The sequence below is a fragment of the Nipponia nippon genome, unplaced genomic scaffold (assembly GCF_047370975.1).
Source record: "Nipponia nippon isolate SJK-2023a ecotype South Korea unplaced genomic scaffold, ASM4737097v1 scaffold_6, whole genome shotgun sequence".
NCBI lineage: Eukaryota > Metazoa > Chordata > Aves > Pelecaniformes > Threskiornithidae > Nipponia > Nipponia nippon.
The window spans coordinates 48247189-48267198 of record NW_028262380.1 but is presented as its reverse complement, the minus strand read 5'-3'; the positions used below and the strand labels follow the sequence as shown (position 1 = coordinate 48267198).

Sequence of the window (20010 nt, the reverse complement as noted above, 5' to 3'; positions counted from 1 at the left end):
TTGACACAAAGCTGCAAACCCGCTGTGGTATGGCATGCACATGTTGTTCATGGTAAATCCCCAGGGAGACACAACCACTTGTGGAAGCCAGTGAAAAGTACTGGAGCTGGGAGGGTCAGAGGCTGAGTTTCAAAGGGGAAATCCCATCTGAAGGCAGATGAAGCCTGGGGGTTTCCCACGCTGGGACTCTGCAGCAGGCCTGGGGGCTCCTGTGCCAACCCCCATCTCATTCAGTCCCCAACACCCTCTGCACAGACACAGCCATGTTTCTTCATAGCGGGGGGAAGAGTACTTAATGCCTGAAGAAGGACACCATAAGTCACTGCAGAACATGATGATGGTTTCAGAATGGATTTAGGGCAAATATTGTACATCTAGTTAAGATTTGTTGGGACTGAGCCAGGATAAGTTAAAAGTAAGTTTCTAGGTCAGGACTAGTGAGACCTTGTTTTATTTCCACTGTACCATGAGCTACCCGTAAGCCCTGGGCAAGGGTTCAGCATCACTATGTCTCTTCCTTATATGTAAGACGAGGGTGACTGAACTTCCCTCAGAGGTACATGGGGGTAAAACTGCATTTAAGGTTAGGAGATGCCCAGAATCAGTAATAATATCTTGGCTAACGTCTTTAAGTGGAAATAACATGTTAACAATGTCAATTTTCAAATTCAGTGGACTAAGAGCTCCTTGAGCAATGGCTGATTTTGGTCCAAGCTGTTTAATAATTAAACCAGTCAGGTTAAACAGTTTTCATATTTCGAGAATCTCCATTTAGTTTACAAGAACTCTGATAACAGCACGAATACAGGAAAAAGGCCTAAAATAAGCAATTTTAGCTGTTCTTATCTCTGGTTATCACAAAATCTCCCACTCCATCAAGTTGGTCTTTGAAATGGAACCTCAGCCCATGGTTTGCATCTCTTCATGTCTTCAGCCATTGATATGAATGACTTCAGAAAAGTGTGCTGGCCCTCACTTGGCACATTTTATTCAATTCAGTATATTATGATAATTTATAATGCACAAGAAAATCACAGGATATGCAGCCACTGAGATGTTAAAACTCTGCTAATATGAGAGCAGTGATATGCCATATTCTTATAAAGCATCAGAAAGCATGTGTGAGTTTTCCACTATGATTACAAATAACTTCATGCTGTAGTCTTTTCAAAGATTATTAAAAATATTTAAATAATGTTTATGACATATACTTTTTGCGTTAAAAAAAGAAAACAGCAAATTAATACGTAAAATTTAATTACTTAAATTCATTTACAAGTCATATTTCTAAAGTAATGGAATAGCATTGTTTTATGCTTACAATATCATCCTGATCTCTAATTAGAACTAAACAATGTTTTCATGCAAAATTATTAATGTAATGAACATAATGTACTCATTTTTTATCTTGTACTTAAAGAGACGCAAGGCTTGCATACCTATCCAGGCACCATCAGAACTATTTAGAAGAATGTAACAATCTGTATGATGCGAGTTTAATTCAAATTTAATATAATACTTCTGAAACATTCACTTTTTTGGCAGGGAGAAAAAAAAAGGAGATGTCACAGACACTGACATCTGACCATATTCCTTTTCTCTGGATGTTCACCTTTTCAGCTGCTTTAAAAGGCTTGTGATTTTTGAGAAAATGGTAACCTTGTGTAATCTGAGCAGGAGGTACGTTTAAGGATTTAAACATTTATTTGATGCCAGCATCAACACAGGTCTCTGGGACACGTAGATAAGAGTTGTCCAGAGAAATTGCTCAACAACAAATGTATTCAGGCATGCAGTGAAGCGAAAGGTTGAATATTAACAGAGATACAGGGATTGCTCAGAAGGGTTGGACCTATCACTGTCAAGCTGGGAAATGAGGGTTGCTGCCTGTATATATAGGAACAGAGAGGACCTCTCCCTGTCAGAGCTGCTGGTGGGAGAAGGTCACTGAGCTGCTCAAGCAAGTCAGCACCATGAAACTGCTCCTGCTCTTCCTGCTCTGTGTTTGCTCCGTTAAATCCCAGGACTTTTCTGACTATGATGATGAGGTTGTAATACTGATCATAATTAATAATAATAGTAAAAATGATGGATTTTATTTAATTGCATGCATGACTTACTCAGCTTATGTGAGTTAGCTAAGGCAGAAGCTGTGGGGAAAAATGATCCAGTGCATGTTCTTTTTCCGCTTGAAGTGTTCAGAGAAATAACCTTTGTATTATTTCTTTGTGTGTATGTAACTGCACAATAGTTATTTTCTAGTTTTGGATATATTTTCTTCCTATTTCATTTCTTTCTCTGTAGGGAATGAAGAATGTATGATGGTAAGATTAGTTATTTAGCTGAATTTATTTAAGGATATTAATTTAGCAATGTCAACATGATGTTGAAGAAAATTAATTTGTCAGGTGCAAAAAAGTAGAAATATGTAATTAATCATGTCCTGTCTCATAGACAGTAAATACTTTCTACGGATTCAGTAGACATTGAAAAAAAAACAACCTGCCAGATCATATAGCTTTACATTTGAAATGGAGAGGTAACAATTGTTAAACAAAAAGGCAAACAGTGAGGATCAATCGAAGATAACAATTTAACCTATATTTAGCTTTGTTTAAGTAAAATATTTTAATGGGAGATACAATTTAGAATCTCAGTACATTTTTTATATTTTGAAAATCCCTGCAAAAAGGAAATAGGTCAGGGTGATCAGAAATGAGATTTTTTCTGTTATACGATCTAAGTGTTTGTGTCTGTACATTGACTACTGATAAGACTACTATACTAAATTATTTTCAGCAATTTTGTGATTTGTATGCTGCCTACTTTTGAAACTACTTGAAGCCTCTGATCCTGGATCCTTACAAACATTTGTTATTGGTGGCTAAGCCTGAGTGGGATTGGAGATGGCTGAAGATTTTGATCCAGTTGTTCAAACAATTAATTCGAACGGTTTAGTTTCAACAACTACTTAGGAACAAAGCCTGTTTTCCTTGTTCAGCCTCTTAGGCTTTCTCGTTTCTGGCAGTGATGGGGAATGTATTCATCAGAGGGAGCTCTAAAAGAGCTCTCTAAAATTGAGAGATGTTACTGAATGGTTTTCCTAATCCCGTCAGTTAATAGCTGGCTTGTGGCCTGAGACCTGATGATGTATTTGACTGTGGCCTGATTTTCTGAGACCTTACAAATTTTCCTCTAGCCCAATGAAAGACTGGGACACTGATAATGTGATGATGAATATTCTTCTTAGCCCCAAGAATGTGTACTTACTTTTTTTTCATATACTACTACTTCAAGTTTCATGGTGCTTAGTGGCTCTGAACTATATAAACTTTATTCCTTGGTCAGAATGAACTATTGAAATATTGTTTTGCTTTGATTTGAAGGCTTTTTAGTTTGTCTATATCTAGGTGGAGGGCGTGTGACTAGTGTTACAAGGGAGGGCATAGCAGTGACTTTTACATAATATCAGTATAATATTTCCTTTATTGCTTTTTTGATTCCGTTCCATGGTTTTCTTTGCTGTTTAAAATACTAAAGAGTGCTGAACGGATGCCTCCACCCTGTGCATGGCATTTCACAATAGCAATCCCAGATTCAGAGAGTTTCCTCTCCCCCTGGCTTTGCAGGATGACAGCCCTCAGCCTGGCATTCGAAGCCACCGACCCCTGGACAAAAGGCGGGAAGCGGCCCCCACACTCCGACCTGTGGCACCTCCCATCAGCGGAGCCGGGTACCAGCCCCGGCCCCCAAAGCGGGTGAAGACGAGTGACAAGAAAGAATATATCATCTACCCTGACGCTGGTGGCTGCAAACATCCTCTGGAGGAGCTGGTGGGTGCCTGCCTATTGACACAGCTTCTAACAGACTGTCTTTTTCTTCTGGTGTGCCCAACATGGAGTTTTCTTTGCCAAATGAGGGATGGTCGTTCATTTAAAGCAGCCCAACTTTGCATCTTTTTGCTTGAGTTTGGTAGGACTGCGTTCAGAAGAGTAATGCCACAGAGTCCGTGGAATTAGTCACAGTCAGACAGTCTACGGCAAAGATGGGGAGATGAGATTTGAACCTTAAATGAGGAAAGGAAGTATCTGTGGGTTAGCCTGTGCTTTCCCTGTTGTTTTGCATAGGTAACTATTAAGAAGGACAGAAAACAAGCGCTGGCTTGAATTTCAGATAATCTCAAGGAAACCTAGGGGCCAAAAAAAATAACCTCCCATGTCTTTCTTAAGATCTGTTTCAAACCATAATTATAGTCTACCCTCAGTCACTGCCCCAGCAATTACGGAAGAGCGTGCAAGCATGCTGAGATCTAGCATACTCCTTGCTGCCTTGCAGTAGTCTATCACACTGTCCCTGCTGTGCTCTCTGCCAGAAAATGCAAGCTGTAACGGTGCTGAAAGGCATCTTAGTGTCTGAGAGCAAATTTGAGTATGGAGGTTTCCCACAAATGAAGTCTGTTAAAGCTTAATGAATACATGATTGTGGTAGGGTCCCACTCCTGCTGGGTATTTTGGTTCTCACGGGACTTCAGAATTTCCCTCCTCTTTTTAAAACACTGTTGTCCTAGACGGTACAGTGCTTGTTGCAGAAGCAATGGTGCTCAGCTTCTTGAGATGATAATTTTTTAATGAATCGTATGGCCATTTCACAAGAGATACATATAACAAGGTGTAGAGAACACGGTTGATTCTCTGAGGCTAGTGAAAGAGGAAGGGGGTAGATAAAAACATGCACAGGCACCATGTAGTTCCTGACAGTCTTTAATCATAGTTCAGGTGGCTTAATACCGTGAACATTTAATATTGCAGAAAAGTGAAAGGCAGCTAGTGGACCAAAACAGTGTGAGGAGAGAGGGCTTTTCCAAGAGCTTCAACAGAAGCGTCCTCCTGGGGGACTCAGGGCTCTTTCCTGCCCTTCAGACTGCAGCTTCTTTGCAGAAGTCGAATGTCTTGAGTCCTTATCTAGATGCTTAAATATCTGGTCTCACATTACAAACTATTCAGTGTGTTCAAAGGTATGGTCATTCACTGATGGGATTAGAAACTTTTTATCTTGACTTTTTTTCACAGCCCTTTTTCTTTTTTTCAAGGGAGTGCTGTGTCCAACTGGATGTGAGCTGCAAACTACACTGGTAAAACAGGAAAAAAATGTGAAACCAGTTGTTCGTGATCTAAAGGACAAAGTGAGCAAACTGTCTGAAACCTCTACAACTTTCTATGAATACGTGACTGTTCTAGATGATAAATTGGTAAAGAGGCAAAAACAAAGAAAAGGTATGCTCATTCTATGAATTATTAGTGTAAATGGTATTGCAGTTCTATTGGCATTGCTACTGTTACTTGTTAATGGGACTCCTTAAAAAAATTAAAAATACAGTGGAATATCTAGCAAAGTAGGGTTCCATGATCATGTTCTCTTAAATCTTACAAAAAATCCTTTGAGAGAGGCAAAGGAATGGATCTCATGCTAAGGCAAGATTCATATGAGGCCCCAAAATGTAAGGGTCACATGTTCCCCCCTTACCTGCTTCCCTATGTCCATCCAATTGCCTTCATGCAATACACATGTACCACTTTCCTGAGAATCTCTGAGTAATTTTTGCACATTGTGCAGAAGTAAGCAAAAGAAATGCATATCCTTCCTCCCCACTAAGAAAAGAAGTGGCTTCTCAAATTGTGCTTACAGATTGCTCTTCATTATTTCACAACTGGAAAGCATGCTGAAAACTAATCTGCTTTTCATCTCTTTGCTTTTCTAGACAATGATGATATATTTTCTCAGTACAACACAGAAGTGGAATTGCATTATAATTATATAAAAGATAATCTGGACAATAACATCCCATCTAGCCTCAGGGTGCTCCGTGCAGTTGTGGATTCTTTACACAAAAAGATACAAAAACTGGAAAATGCCATTGCAACCCAGATGGACTACTGCCGGTCCCCATGTGTTGTTTCCTGTAATATTCCAGTGGTTTCAGGCAAAGGTACTCATTTAACTGTAATGACATGTCTTCTCCCATTTATATCACTGTGCAAACTGATAGATGAATTACTTGATGGGTGTGAACGTTCCTCTGAAGCCTGTGTCATTGATTAGGATAGCAGAAAAGATGGAAGGTGATCCTAAATGAAAAAAGGCTTTTATGAATGCCTGTACTTGTCAGACCAAAGGTCCTCTTACCCAATATCAGTCTTCATTAGTGGCCAGTAGCGTTTTAGAGAAATATGTGCTTCAGGGTCTTTGTAAGGTGGAGGTGATGCATTTGCGACTACCATAGTTGTACCCTTAGTTTTTTTCAGTCAATAAATGTTTTTGGTTTTGTTTTTTTTTCACAAGCTTGTCTAATTCAAAAAATCATTGAAAAGTATACTGTCTTCCATCACTCAGGTTGAACTTTTAGAAATTCCTATTTGGAAAAGTAGAAAAATGCAGGTGCACTGTTCTTTCTTCCCTGATTCTTTCACATGATGTATGAAATCAAAATGAAAGTAGAATTAGACATATCTTTAAAATTGTTGCCTTACAATCAGCAAACCAAAGGGTAAGGAGATTGTTGAAGAAGTTCAGAGCTCTTTCAGCAACAGACTCTCCGGTTTATTCTTGCAGAATGTGAGGATATTATCAGAAAGGGAGGTGAGATATCCGAAATGTACCTCATCCAGCCAGATCCTTTCGTCAGACCATACAGAGTATACTGTGACATGCAAACAGATAATGGAGGTTAGTGTGAAATAACTATGTTGTTAAAATATTAATTAACATGGATGCTACAAAAAATTCATAATAGTAATTTGCATTTTATACAAACTAATATGGAGTTATAACTTTTGTAATTACTTGACAATTAAGTCTGACTGACTCATTCAGAAAAGTCTTGCTGGTCAACTTCAGATGCACAGTAGGATACTTCTATAATTAAAATGGAAATAAATTGTTGGGATGGGATTGGTAGATAAAAAATCATTACTATGATGAGAATGGTCAATGTATGAGTGGGCAGGCAAGAAGGGCCTGGCTCATTTCTTAGCATGCTACTATGCACTAGACAAAAGACCAGGGCAGTCCTTCAAGTTCTGCTTTTTCCACCTTTCCTTATGAAGCAAGGCACTACTTGAGTGTGAGTAAAAATGTCAAGGCTGAGCTTGTAAGCAGAGAAAACCCAGACTTGCTGCAAGGAAGCCATATGCTCTGCTCGCCTTAAGATGAAGATAGAAGGGCTGTTTCTTAATATTTCATGCTCCTTTCTCAATGGCAATTTAATCTAAATATTGTTGCTCCTGCAGGCTGGACTTTGATTCAGAACCGCCAGGACGGCAGTGTTAATTTCGGAAGAGTATGGGATCAGTATAGAAAAGGATTTGGAAATGTTGCAAAGAGTGGAGGGAAGAACTACTGTGATACACCAGGTAAAATGCCAAGCATGCAAGATGAAGAGCTCTCCTTACCGAAATTGTTTTCTAATATTTCTTGAAGCTCTTTGATTTTTTAAAATTAACTAATCCATTTTGACAGACTTATAGGCAAATCATAAACTTGCCATGAAGTATATTGTGAACTCTGTTTCACAGAGCTCTCACTTGTTGCTTCTCAGGTGAGTATTGGCTTGGAAATGACAAGATCAGCCAGCTTACCAAAATAGGGCCCACTGAAGTTTTAATTGAAATGGAGGACTGGAATGGCGATAAAGTATCAGCTCATTATGGAGGTTTCACCATACAGAATGAAGGAAACAAGTATCAGCTTTCAGTTAGTAACTACAAAGGCAATGCAGGCAACGCACTAATGGAAGGAGCTTCACAGTTGCACGGAGAAAACAGGACAATGACAATTCACAATGGCATGTTCTTCAGTACTTATGACAGAGACAATGATGGATGGTACGTACTTGCATTAGACATTTAAAATGAACATAGAGCTTAAAATAGAGCTGAATATAGACTATTACTCTAGCTCGCTGTTAATTTTCACAGCATTTTGTAGTATCTTAAAATATGTTTTATCCCTGCAAATTACCAGCCAAATGTCCATGCAGTTCCCCTGATGTAGCCAAGGGCAGGTAAAACTATGTATTAGGTTAGCGCTGCTCCACAGCCAAGTAAGAAGCAAGCACATTCATTCCATGAATGACATTACCATAGACAAATCAGCAAATCTGGATGCAATATATTCATTGCCAGAGACCAATGGTGGCAGTGCTGAGGACCACTGTCTTGCTTAAGCAGGAATATTGGTACTTACTGTAGTAACACATAAAGGGTCAGGAGGAAAGAGACGGGTAGCATGTCCTATTTAAAAAATAAAGTTCTGCCTACTCAGAAGGCAGGAGCTCAGTTGTAAAGTACTTAATTTAGCACTGTATCTCTAAACTATGTGCTATGTGTTTCCCTTAATACCTGATAACACATTTATGAATAAAGGGATTGTTTAGACTGGGGAAGATGTACAGTTCATATTGTTTTATATCTTTAAATTGTATTGATATTGCAATTATCATTATGAACTGCAAGCGATTGTAGTTATCAATTGGTAAACTAAAATGACATTCCCAAAGAGATGTAGCTAAAATTTTACTTGTTTTTCTTAGCTGCTTCACCTTCCAAGTGCACTGTGTAGCACACACTGGCGATTGTCAATCTTTTACAGAAAGCTCAAAGAGGATTTTAAATGTTTATTATGGCTTGAAAATTTCAGTACAGGGGCAGGTGTATGTACTCTGTTGATCTGTTTGCTTACAGTTCATGTGTCACTCTTAACACTTCCTTTTCCCTCGTCAGGTTAACTGCAGATCCAAGAAAACAGTGCTCCAAAGAAGATGGTGGTGGATGGTGGTACAACCGCTGCCACTCAGCCAACCCCAATGGCAGATACTATTGGGGAGGGACCTACAGCTGGGATATGGCAAAACATGGTACAGATGATGGTGTTGTATGGATGAACTGGAAAGGGTCATGGTATTCCATGAAGAAGATGAGCATGAAAATCAGGCCATACTTTCCACAGTAACCATTATGAAAATGTACAGAATCAGGGATTTTCTTTTAATATTTGTACATGGTTATCTTTTTAGGAATGGTATTCAGGCTTGTCTTTACATATGAGAACCAAATATGTATGTACGAGCATATTGTGACCTGAAATGAAAAGCTATGCCAACTGTAAATCAAAATCTGACTGATGAAAAGAGCTCACAAATGTATTTTGTTCCATTTTTCATTTGTTCACAAGACAGAAGTAACTACTATAGAATAACTGATAAAAAAACCCCAAACCCCAACTTGTTAACTCGTTTCACTCTTTTACAAAGGACTTCTATACCACATTTGAAGAGGGAGAGGATTCTTTTAAAATGTTTTCTAAAAATTCAATAAAGCCTTAAAACTAAAGTTTTCTTCACATGATTCCTAAGTATTTATGCGTTATCCAGGGAGAAGCAATCACATTCCACCAAATAAGGGATGGTCATTTTCTTTTATATCTTAAATGTATGGTAACTACCTGTGTAGCAAGTTGAGAGGGAATAAAGTGAAAAGATAGTACCTAACAAATGGGTAGGTCACCAGTCACTTAGTTCAAATTCTGTATGCTGGATAAAATATGTGCTTTCCTGGGACCTGGCTCACATACTGTGCTTCTTAATATCCCTTCCACCATCCCACATCCTTTTATCATAGAATAAGATACAGTATTAGAAGACCTGGCTGGTATGTCTTTCACACAATCACTATTGTGGGACTAGAGCAATTAGTGACTCCAATCATAGGATAGGTGGAGGTTGGGTATTTCATCGAAACTAGTGGCCTAGGCTCCCTCCGTAGCCAGGAGCAGAGGTTGACCTGAAGACAGGACTTCCCAACCCTGGTAGGCAGAATCAACCATCTCTCAGAGGGGACTGCCTTCCTCCACAAAGGTGGGGATCCAGATGGATTCCCATCTGAAATATCTCATGTTGATTTAATCTGTGGAGCCCAGAAGGACAAGGAGGAGACACCGTGGCACCATCTCACTACACGAGCGCGAATGTTCAGCATCCCCACAGGCAGGCTTCCATTGCGGCTAGGGAACAAAAAGCCAAGCTGTAAAGCAGAAGCACCTTTTCCAAAAGCACAGACACTTCTCTGCACATGGCTGTAAAGATGTCTTTGCTCTTCAGCAAGCTCTCCCAAAATGTTATACAGCAACTGTGTTTGAGAAACACTGAAAAAAGGCTAAAAGTGAGCTGCTTTGCCAGTATTTGATGATATTGTTAAATGGTATGAAACATGCTGGCCAATGAGATTGGAGGCAAGAAAGTTTGTTCATGCTTGTTTCTCAATAGAAGCACAGAAATATTCAACAGAGTAAATACTTGTGTAATTTTATGTCATAAGGTATATGCAGCATATTCTTGTGTAATTGTGTAACCAGTATAACTGTTTTTCCATTCAGCTAGCTTTTTGCTAAAAAATCCTTACCACACACTGTCAGCAAGATTTAAACCCCTTATCTGTAGAAGAATCCTTGCTTGACACATGCCGAGAAACATTCTAAACCAAGGAAACATATACTACCGCCATCCAGGTACTCCTCATCTTGCTTGTGCTGGTCACAGCCATAAACTTGTAGTGGTCACTAGAAAATAATAGCCTGTTTTGGGAGTTGTATTTTGATGAGTTATCATGAACTGTCTTATTTTGAAGCTACAGTATGCATGGTAAACTACCTAGAATTCATCAATGGGACAGAAAGTCTACCTCCATATTTGTAAAATCAAAAGTTAGGAGATCCTTAAAAATCAGTCCTAAAATGCATGCATCACGTATCAAAGTGTACTCCATGTTAGGTGTGTGGCAAAAGTGAGAATCCAAACCACCCGCGGCTCTGCCTGAGAACTGACTCCCGCCGCTCTTGTGCTCCCCTCGAAATGGACATGAGAGGAGAGGGCCCAGAAGCGTGACTGTCGAACTTGATCAGACTTTCATGCTTCATGTTAGTAGAGGTAGGAGTTCATGGTGAACATACTTCTAAATTCTTTTACTTCTTTAGCACTCTTAAACAAAGTAAATAATTCAAGGTATGAATATTTTTATCTCCAGTCAAGGTGTGAGCTGCCAAAGACACAGACATAGACAAAGACATAGTCAAAGACATAGACAAAGTTTATACAAAAAGGGGTTTAAAATCAATATTTCCTTGAAGTTTGTCAGTTATAAATAAGATGAAGGGACTATTTTGTTGATAATTAATCAGTGTTTATTTTTTAAGCCACAGATGTCCTCAGTTGCCTTCAAATTCACAGGGTAAAAGTACATCATGCACATATATATAAAAAAAGATCCTTTCAACTTGTAGTCGTAACATATATATTAAAAGCCTGTCTTTCTACAGGGTTTCTATGGGCCTGATTTTCATTCTAACAATTTTGAGGGAATAGTCAGAGGCTCTAAATGGCAGCCAGACCACACCATTTTCAATCTCGTAAGGAATGTTGTACCTGGGGTCGTAGTGGCCCCCCAGATAGTAAATGCCATTGAGGTTGGCCGCCTGGCAGCTGTTGTACCACCAGCCACCCCCGTACATCTCCGCGCAGCTCTCCTCCCAGCGGTCCTGGTCCCGGTCGAAGGTGCTGAACTGCATCTGGGCATGGGACGTGTATTCAGTGCCTTCTTCCAGCCAGCCGGCAATCAGCGCATCCCCGGCGGTCCCCTCGTAAGAGGACACGGCAAGGGCGTACCCTTCTGCTTCAGACCCTACCTGTATGATATACTCTGCATATACAGCATTTCCATCCCAATCCTCTAACTCTACCCGAAGGAGAGTGTCGTTCTGAGTCAGCAAGTGTATGTTTTCATTGCCCAGCCAGAACTCTCCTCGCCCTCTGCCATCCACGCTGCCGAAACCTCTCTTGTAGTCTTGCCAGGTCCGGTTAAAATTCACTGATCCATCCATTCTCTGTTGGATCAATAGCCATCCTCCCAAAGTTGTCTCTTGGTCGCAATAAACTGACAAAATCTTATTGGATCCCGCTGGCTTGATTTTGAAAATGCCACTTTTGGCACCAAAAGTGTGTTTCTGGCGGATATCATCACAGTCTAAAAAAAAAAGTTGATCTGGTTTGACAGGAGTTATCAGCAAAATTTAATAAAAGGTTCAGAGGAATCCAAGTACCAATAGCTCTGAGCAAAATTGTTAAACATGTCTTGGACTACACTAGGTATAGTGACAGGCAACATTAAAAAGAATTCAGAAAAGAAAACTTTACATACTTCTTAAATTGTAAATTGTCTATGTAATACCCGAGTATTAATGAAATATTTTCCTTTTTGTTTCCGAGGTGGCAACAAACAGACACAGTGCTTGCATTTTATCATCACACTGTTTTACTGCAGTATCTAAAACCAATGTGTCAGTTTGGTTATGGATGGAGTTTGGCTCCACTACCTCAATAACTACTTCTGTGATGCCTGTGTACCTTTCCCAGTGTTGGCTGTCCTTGGCTTCACTCCTGACGGTCTGAAGCTGCGTGCCTGAAAGTCTGGGGTATCCTCTGCACTCTGATCATGTTGCACCCCACCTAGCTGCTCAGTTATTTCACGGGTCTTTAGTGATTTGGTTTCGAAAGTGGAGCCTCCCTTGTTGAAACTAGAAGAGGAGCTGGTCACTACAGTCTTGGAGTGACTTGCACTGCCGGATGGTAATCCAGATGGCTGAAGGCGAAGTCCTCCAAAGTCATCTTCTTCCTCCTCTCCTAAGTCTGTAAATTTGTCCCTCCCCCCATAAGTCCCTGAATGACTGGATACTCCAGTACCTGAGTGACTAGTGCCTGTGCCAGTTACGTGACTGCTAGTTGAAATGCTGCTACTACCAAAGTGCCTACTAGCAGTCGATGGAGAGTCAGGGGTAAAAAATGACTCTAGCTCAGGGAATAACGTCTCTAGCTTGTGGAAATCATCTGTCCCACCAACATGGTACATGCCCCCTTCCCCTCCAACCGTTCCTGGTCCTTGTAAATAGGAGCAGTCTGAGCCATCAGAAGAAACCATTTTTTCAACTACTTCTTCTCTAGGGCCATCAGGGCCAGTGACAATTTTCTTGGTGATAGTTTTGGTGCATCTACGAACAGTGGAGGAGGTTTTGTCTCCCAGACTAGGGGTTTCTCTCCCATGAGTAGAAGTAACAAATTTGCTGGTGTGTGAAGGTCCACCCCCCCTTGATCCTGACGTGTGATACAAGCTGTCACCTCGGGAGGGGTTTGTGTCTGTTTCTGATCTTTCTAATACCGCTTGCATCTGTCTGATGTTATTAATTATGTTCAGAGCTTGCATTTCTGGCAGAGGCTTATGCTTAAAATGCTCAGGAACATTCGAGTCCTTAAGTGGCCTCATTTTCAGTGTGCTCAGGGTGATTGTTTCAAGCTCTGGGTGCAAGCTGATGGAGTTGGCTTGGGTAAGCTGCTTCTGGATGTTGTCATAGTTTTCTTTGTCCACCTGGTAATCGAAACTTCTAGCACAGCTTCCTTTGCAAGCTCGTATCTTAATATCGATGTCCACCTACATAAACAGAGAGAAATAATTTGGTTAGGGAGCTTTCCTGACTTTCTCAAGCAAGTGTATCCTTTAACTGGACTGGGGAAAGATGGCAACTGCCCTGGTACCTCCCACCTACAGCTGAGCTTTTCCAAAGCTCAGTTTTGAAATCATCACTGCGTTTATTTCCACTGTAAATATGACACGTGCAATAGCACAGTGCATATGAGCTCCATGGAGAAGTACGTTGTAGCATGTTCCCAGTCTCTGCTCCCTTTATTCTTGGGCCATAGGGGTGTCTTCCTGGGTTCGGTGGGAGTGCTCCAGAGCTGGGCATACTCCCTGGGGACTGAGGCAGAAACAGGTCCTCCAAGGAGAGGGGAAGATACTGGACTTATCCCAGAGCCTGTCATGGCCCTGCTGTGAGGCCTGCCATCCTGGGGGTACCATTGCTTTCCCAAATGATCCAAAAGCCAAATCTCTGATCCAGGGATCCAAGTGGGATTTTGAGCAAAACTGCTGTTTGTGCCAGAACTTTTCCTTGCATTACCATCAGAGGAATCAGCTGCAACCTGGGAACACAGGCCCTAATGCCAGCACTGGCTGTGGGCAGCAGTGGCAGCACTGGGGAAGGACAGCAGGGCACGTCCCCCTTGTCCTAGCTGCTCAGCAGCTCCTTACAGGAGGAGAAACGCCTCATACAGAGCCAGTTATCCGCACATATAACATCCTTGCTGCCTGTCTGAGAGCAGAAGCGGCAGATGGGAGTAGGAGTCCTCCTGAGCTCACGCTAGTTCCCACACAGCAGGAAAAGAAAAACATGCCCAGAAAGCATCTCATTTGGGGATTTGCCTCAGCAGGTCAGATCCTGTGAGAGCTGCATCATGATTTCTTTCCAGAGGGAGCACTGCTTGCCACGTACGGTATAACGGATAGACCCTCTTTCTGTAGCTAAGCCCTGGAAAGAATGGAAATTACATAGCAGCTACCTACCTCCAAGCGCTTCATCTCCACCACCTGCTCCTGGATGCTGCTCTGCAGAGCTTTAATTCTGTTTACTTGAGTGACAACTCTCTGCTTTAATGTCATAATCCTCCGCCTCAGTTCTCCTGACACACGACCATAATTCTCATCAAGCTCTGAAACAGAAATGCATCACAGTCACCTATGCATGTGTGATTTTCTTTCCTAAAAGAGTAGCGTATTTTAAAATTCGTCATTAAAATATGTAATTAAGAATGTATTTCTCATAGTACTGAGCAGGTAAAAATTACATTAGTTTTTACTAGTTAGCAGTTAAGAGTCCTGTATTACTACGTTTATTTTGGCTCTTGATAATAAGGTCCAGTGCAGCATATATTTTCACTACATATTGCTTATGCACAAAAAAAATAAAAATTCAGCAATGGATAATAAAACTGGATGTGAGATACTCACGCTGAGCATTGTCCAGGTTTGGTTTTAGTACATTTACGGTTTCCACAATGATCTGATTGGATTTTTTATAGTTGTTTTGATTTTCTGCAAGCAGCTTCTTGATTTTGTCTATTCTGTGGCTATAATCCTGGTCCGTTTCATCAATCAGTCCCTGCATTCTGCAGCCTGATGGACATTTTGCACCCTAACATTGGAAGAGGGAAATAATTGTGTTAAAACCTTCATGAGTAAACCTTTTTTTAACATTACTTTTGCAGACTTTTGGCCAGCACTGAAAACACATAAAAAAAATCTAGGGCAAGACTCTGCTAGTTGTCTTCAGATGCCCTCTCCTATTCATCCAACAACTTCGCCAAGGACTTGTGTGACTTAGTGCAAGCCACCTGGGGGCTGATCCTTTACCTCCTATGCCTCTGACACTGGTGTGACAGAATCAGTGAAGTGCATCTCAGAAACCTGCCATAAAGGGAGGATCAAGTAAACCCTTGATTTTCCCTCTCCTCTGTTTCTCATGTGTGAAATTATATACATGTATTTTCCAAAGGGCTGTTGTAAGGCAAAGTTTCTTGTCCAGTTTGAGCAAGGATGTCAGAGGCCAACTTATTTAAGCAAAATTTTCCTCAGAAAAGGTTAATGTTTTTACAGACTAAAGCTTTTTGCCAAGATTTCATCATATAAATGTAGCATAGAGATGGGCTGAGATGCAAGAGGCGAGAAGGAGACAAACAGCTTCTACACAAAGACATACAGTCAATCATTACAAATCTTTTACTGAATATTTTGTCATCAGACTTCCTAAAAAAGTAACTTGTGAAGAGTAAGCTATTTGTAGTTATTTCTTTTCTTTGTCGCACATCTTTCTTTCCCGTGCCTTTCTCTTACCAACTCCCACAGCGGCAATACCAAAATTCTGAAAAGAAATCCTTCTTATTTTTTTCTAGGAATAGCCTTCTTTTATGTCATCTTTCTCTTCCAGACTTACTTTCTCTTCTCATTTTGCACCCCTGCAAAAGCAAACCGTCGTAGTGGCCTGGCTGAGGTCTGTGAGCACCCTACTGACGGGCCCTGCTTTTGCCCCCAGAGCTCATTGCTCACCCAGTCATCATCTGCACAGATGGGCCAGTTCTTCTCATACTGGCAGGTGGACTGGGACATGTGCTCCACAATCCTGGGACCACGCACTCCTGCACCCTCCTTTTCAAAGGTACTCTCTCCAACTTGTGCCTGCCAGGAGGAAAAAGGGGAAAAGCAAAACCGAGATTAACTAAACAGCTGCTGAGAGAACAGAAATATAATGCTAACATCCTCAAACACTCAGTGGCATAGCTGACGTGTGGCAATTACAGCCATCTGGAGAGCATCACACCAAACAGTGCAAAGATTTTATTCCTGACATTTCTTGTAAGATATGATTTTGTTTGTTTTGTCAGAATAAAGTTTTTCATCTCTTAAAATTAATGCTGCTACATAGGGAGCTGGTGATGCTCAGGATATATTATAGTAATATTATTCCACAGAAATCTTGTGTTCTGTGTCTAAATATAAAATTAACTTGAAATTAGATTGAAACTGGTTAAATTAAAGCAAATACTGCAAAAATCCTATGTTCTATTTCCATTTGCTGCAATATTCCTAAATTTCTATTTTCATTCTACCGCCTTCAGTCTCCACAAAACTGGCTTAAAGATATATATGAATAGAGTTTTGCCATTAGCATTTCTGATTTTAAGCACAGTTGCTAACTGTAAGTTTGTAGCACTGTTTTGCCTGGCTTAAAGAGCAAGAAAGCTAATAACATCATAATAAAAATAACAATGATGTCAGTGATGGATGGATTCCACTGTGCTAATGGAAAGAAGAGAAATAAATATACTGAGATTTTCTTCAAACCTGAGAAGCAAAAGTACATATACACAAGCTAATTCTAAGCCAAAACACTGTAAGGATTCCTGCTGTGTTATCGCTCAGTAAAGGACTGGAGAATAATTCTTTTTCATAAAAGAAAAATTCTTTTTCATAAAAGAAAGCCCTATTTTAGGGCTTAAGATGTAATTAGGTCTGACTGGATTCTTCTGCACACCTTAAGTTTTTTCCAAGCAGAATAATTAAAGCTTGAAAAGATTAATTATTATTATGACTGATCATTAATTCTGAGGCAGAGAAAGTTTTCCTAATTCTATCCTCCAGTGCCAGAACTTCAGCCCTGGGGAACTAAAATGTCATTATTAAAATCAGCAGCTTCATGCTGGTTTGATTCATGCTCAGGATTTGGCCCAAGTGCCTCTTAAAAGTAACAAATAAAAACTGGACTTTTAGGTGGTCTATGGCCTTTCAGCACTGACAGCTCCAATATGAGTGCTTCTGTTTTGTCACATCTGCTCCCTATAATTTCTGTCATTTGTTAAAACATTTGCATTCTTCAAAACACAAAGAGAAACATAAAGAATCTAACATAAGATTATGGGCTGACACCTAAATGATAAAAGAGGAATGTTATCTTAGCATAGTTGAAAATCAAGTCTATCACTTTCCTTATCTAAAAATTGATTCTTAGCTCTAGTTTAACCTGATGTTGCTGCTGCAGGAATCATTGTTTTTTAACATGTATTTTATAATAAAGGTATTGTGTGTCATCTGTAGGTGGAAAATCCTGCTGAAATATCATCCAAAGGAGACAGAATTCACTCTAATAAACACGAAAATTCCCAACTGGCTGGAGCCACTAGCATCTAGTCAGTTAGGTTTAAGACTTACAGCATCACCTATGAATCTATGAATTCATGTTAATGTATCTGCTTTGCTGCTCCTGAAGCCAGGCAGATTCAGCAAAACTGAATTAAGCAGAACTAGAGAGCTGGATACTCAAGAACTACTGATGAAAGTCCAGCAGTGAAGTGGTTACAGTAAGCTTGTGCCTATGTGTGTGCACTGAATTTTGCAAGCTAGGTGACAGCCAAAATATATCTGTCTAATGAATGACCATTAAATAAAGGCTCACTCTTCAAAACAGAAAGATATGAAAAGAATCAAGTAAGCAAACTCATACCCAGGCTACGTTGAGGCACAGCAACACACAGAGGATCCTCATTGATATCATCTTCAGGAGAAGAGCGAGCAGAACTCTGACTGAGAGGATGCTCTTCACCGGTCTTTTGGTGCAATTTAAACCTTAACGTGAAGCTGAGATTAATCATTATGCTCCCTTCTGTTTGGAGAGAAAACATGCCAAATGCTCCCCTCCCCCTTAGGTGATTACCTAGTGCCTCTTGCACAAGTTTCTGATGTTATTTGCTCCAGATAAGTTTGTACAACACCAATGTGCGGGCAACACCATGTATTCCAGGAAAATATCTGTCTAAAGCTTAGTTTCTTGTAACTGGTTGTTCAACTAAGATGTATGCAGGACCTAGCGGGATCCAGCAGTACTTATGTGCTGGAAGACACATACTCTGTGCGATGGGTATTTAGCTAGCATAATCAAAGCATTGATATTTGGAAAAGGAAGTCATTGGTTTGCCCTTTCTGTGTGACTGTTCCACTGCTGTGAAGTCCACTGGCCTTTCCAAAGCAAGTACTAGCCTGTGAAACGTTGATACAGTCTATCTGTGACCATGTGGCCATCAACTGAAAGTAATTCCTGAGGAGTGCAGAGCCCAGTTTACATCAGGTTTTACAGCTGGACCTTACTGGTGTTTGTATAATGCATGATGTGTTTAACATTATGCTGTCTCTTACACAAATGGTATATTATAATTTTTTATGAAGTAGGATTTGTTTGAAATGAACACATACTTATGAAGAACACAGTAGAGTGGTACTTGAAAATGTCCCAGAACAGATGTTAAGCATAATTAAATCTTCCTACGGAGTCATGTCTCCTTAAATGTTTGTATAATGGGTACAGTTTCTGTGTGGCAGAATTGATGATAATGTGCTGCTGCTGTGAGCTCTGTAACAAGCCTTACTGTTACTGGGGAGTGTTGTATGTGGCTGTCAGACACTTGAGAGATGCTGCCCATCTCAAAAGTTGCCACCACAGTGAGCTGGAAGGAGCAAGAAAATCCTTGCTTGAGCAAATGTGGGCCTAATCAGTTGAAAGAACAAAATTCTCTCTTGGCTTTTTAAAACCGCATGATATTCACAAAACTCTCCATCATCTACAAGTTGCAACATCTTATCATATTCTGCTTTAGAGGGACATGTTTAAGCTTGACTCCGGCATTTTACAACATATTTAATTCAAAATAGCTGATTTTAGCTTTGGATGGATTCCAGCAGCCTCTCGGGTTTTGTCTTATCTTCCTTTCCTCTGCTCTTTCTCTTGTTTTCTGCCTTCAGGAGGCTTGAACCCTCTCCATGTAAAGTTCACTGCCATTGAACTGAACCCTTTGTTTCCTCCCATTTCTGGCCATGCCTTTCATGCTTCTCTTATCAAGGAAAACCCTCTTAAACCTAATCACTTATACCAATATCACTAATAGAGAGGCATATCCTCAGGTAGCAGAAGAGCTCAATAAGATGGTGCTGCATTGATTAACGCTTACACCACCAGGATCTGGTTTTGCATGACAATGGGTTTTTATCACATTTAAGGTTTAATCTTATCTTATCTTATCTGTGCACATCCTGAAACAAGATGTTTTGTTTATTTCAATTCCCTGCAACATGCTTTGTAAAGTCTTCTGTTGAATCCCATGCAGCGCCAGTAAATACTATGATGCAACAAACCGCTTCTGATTTCAGCAACAAGACAGCCCAACTAACTCCAGCAACAAATGTCCAAACAGACCACATATTACCTTTGCTCAGTTTGAAGATCAGCCAGCCATGGCTGTGTTGTTTGGTTGATAGAGGTCTGTAAGGCAGCTCCTGAACTCAAAGCAGATAATAAATATACTTACACACCAAAATGCTCAGCCGCTAACTTCAACAGGGGTAAGATTGGTGATGCTTCTCCACTCCAAGTCCTACACAGTTTTGTTCACTCTTTTGCAGCAGTTCTGTGAAAGAATTACAAAAAGCCCAGAGGACAATAAAATGCTTAAAGGAGGGAAAGACCACAATGAGA

At 40.4% G+C, this 20010-nt stretch overlaps 2 protein-coding genes across 2 annotated transcripts; one reads left to right on the top strand and one right to left on the bottom strand.

The window, feature by feature from the left end:
* The first annotated feature begins 1938 nt into the window (after positions 1–1938).
* On the top strand, positions 1939–9368 carry FGB (fibrinogen beta chain). The gene is made up of 8 exons (XM_009474744.2): positions 1939–2048; positions 3630–3833; positions 5090–5273; positions 5759–5986; positions 6610–6723; positions 7287–7409; positions 7595–7880; positions 8778–9368. Exons 1-8 carry the CDS (start codon positions 1974–1976, stop codon positions 9004–9006), a joined length of 1443 nt encoding a protein of 480 aa, XP_009473019.1. The 5' UTR covers positions 1939–1973; the 3' UTR covers positions 9007–9368.
* A 1890-nt stretch (positions 9369–11258) lies between these two features.
* Positions 11259–18057, bottom strand: FGA (fibrinogen alpha chain). Its single transcript, XM_087736775.1, has 6 exons — positions 17989–18057; positions 16038–16166; positions 14943–15126; positions 14499–14644; positions 12452–13529; positions 11259–12071 (listed from the first exon to the last, which is right to left on the bottom strand). Exons 1-6 carry the CDS (start codon positions 18037–18039, stop codon positions 11362–11364), a joined length of 2298 nt encoding a protein of 765 aa, XP_087592901.1. The 5' UTR covers positions 18040–18057; the 3' UTR covers positions 11259–11361.
* Between the last annotated feature and the right edge of the window lie 1953 nt (positions 18058–20010).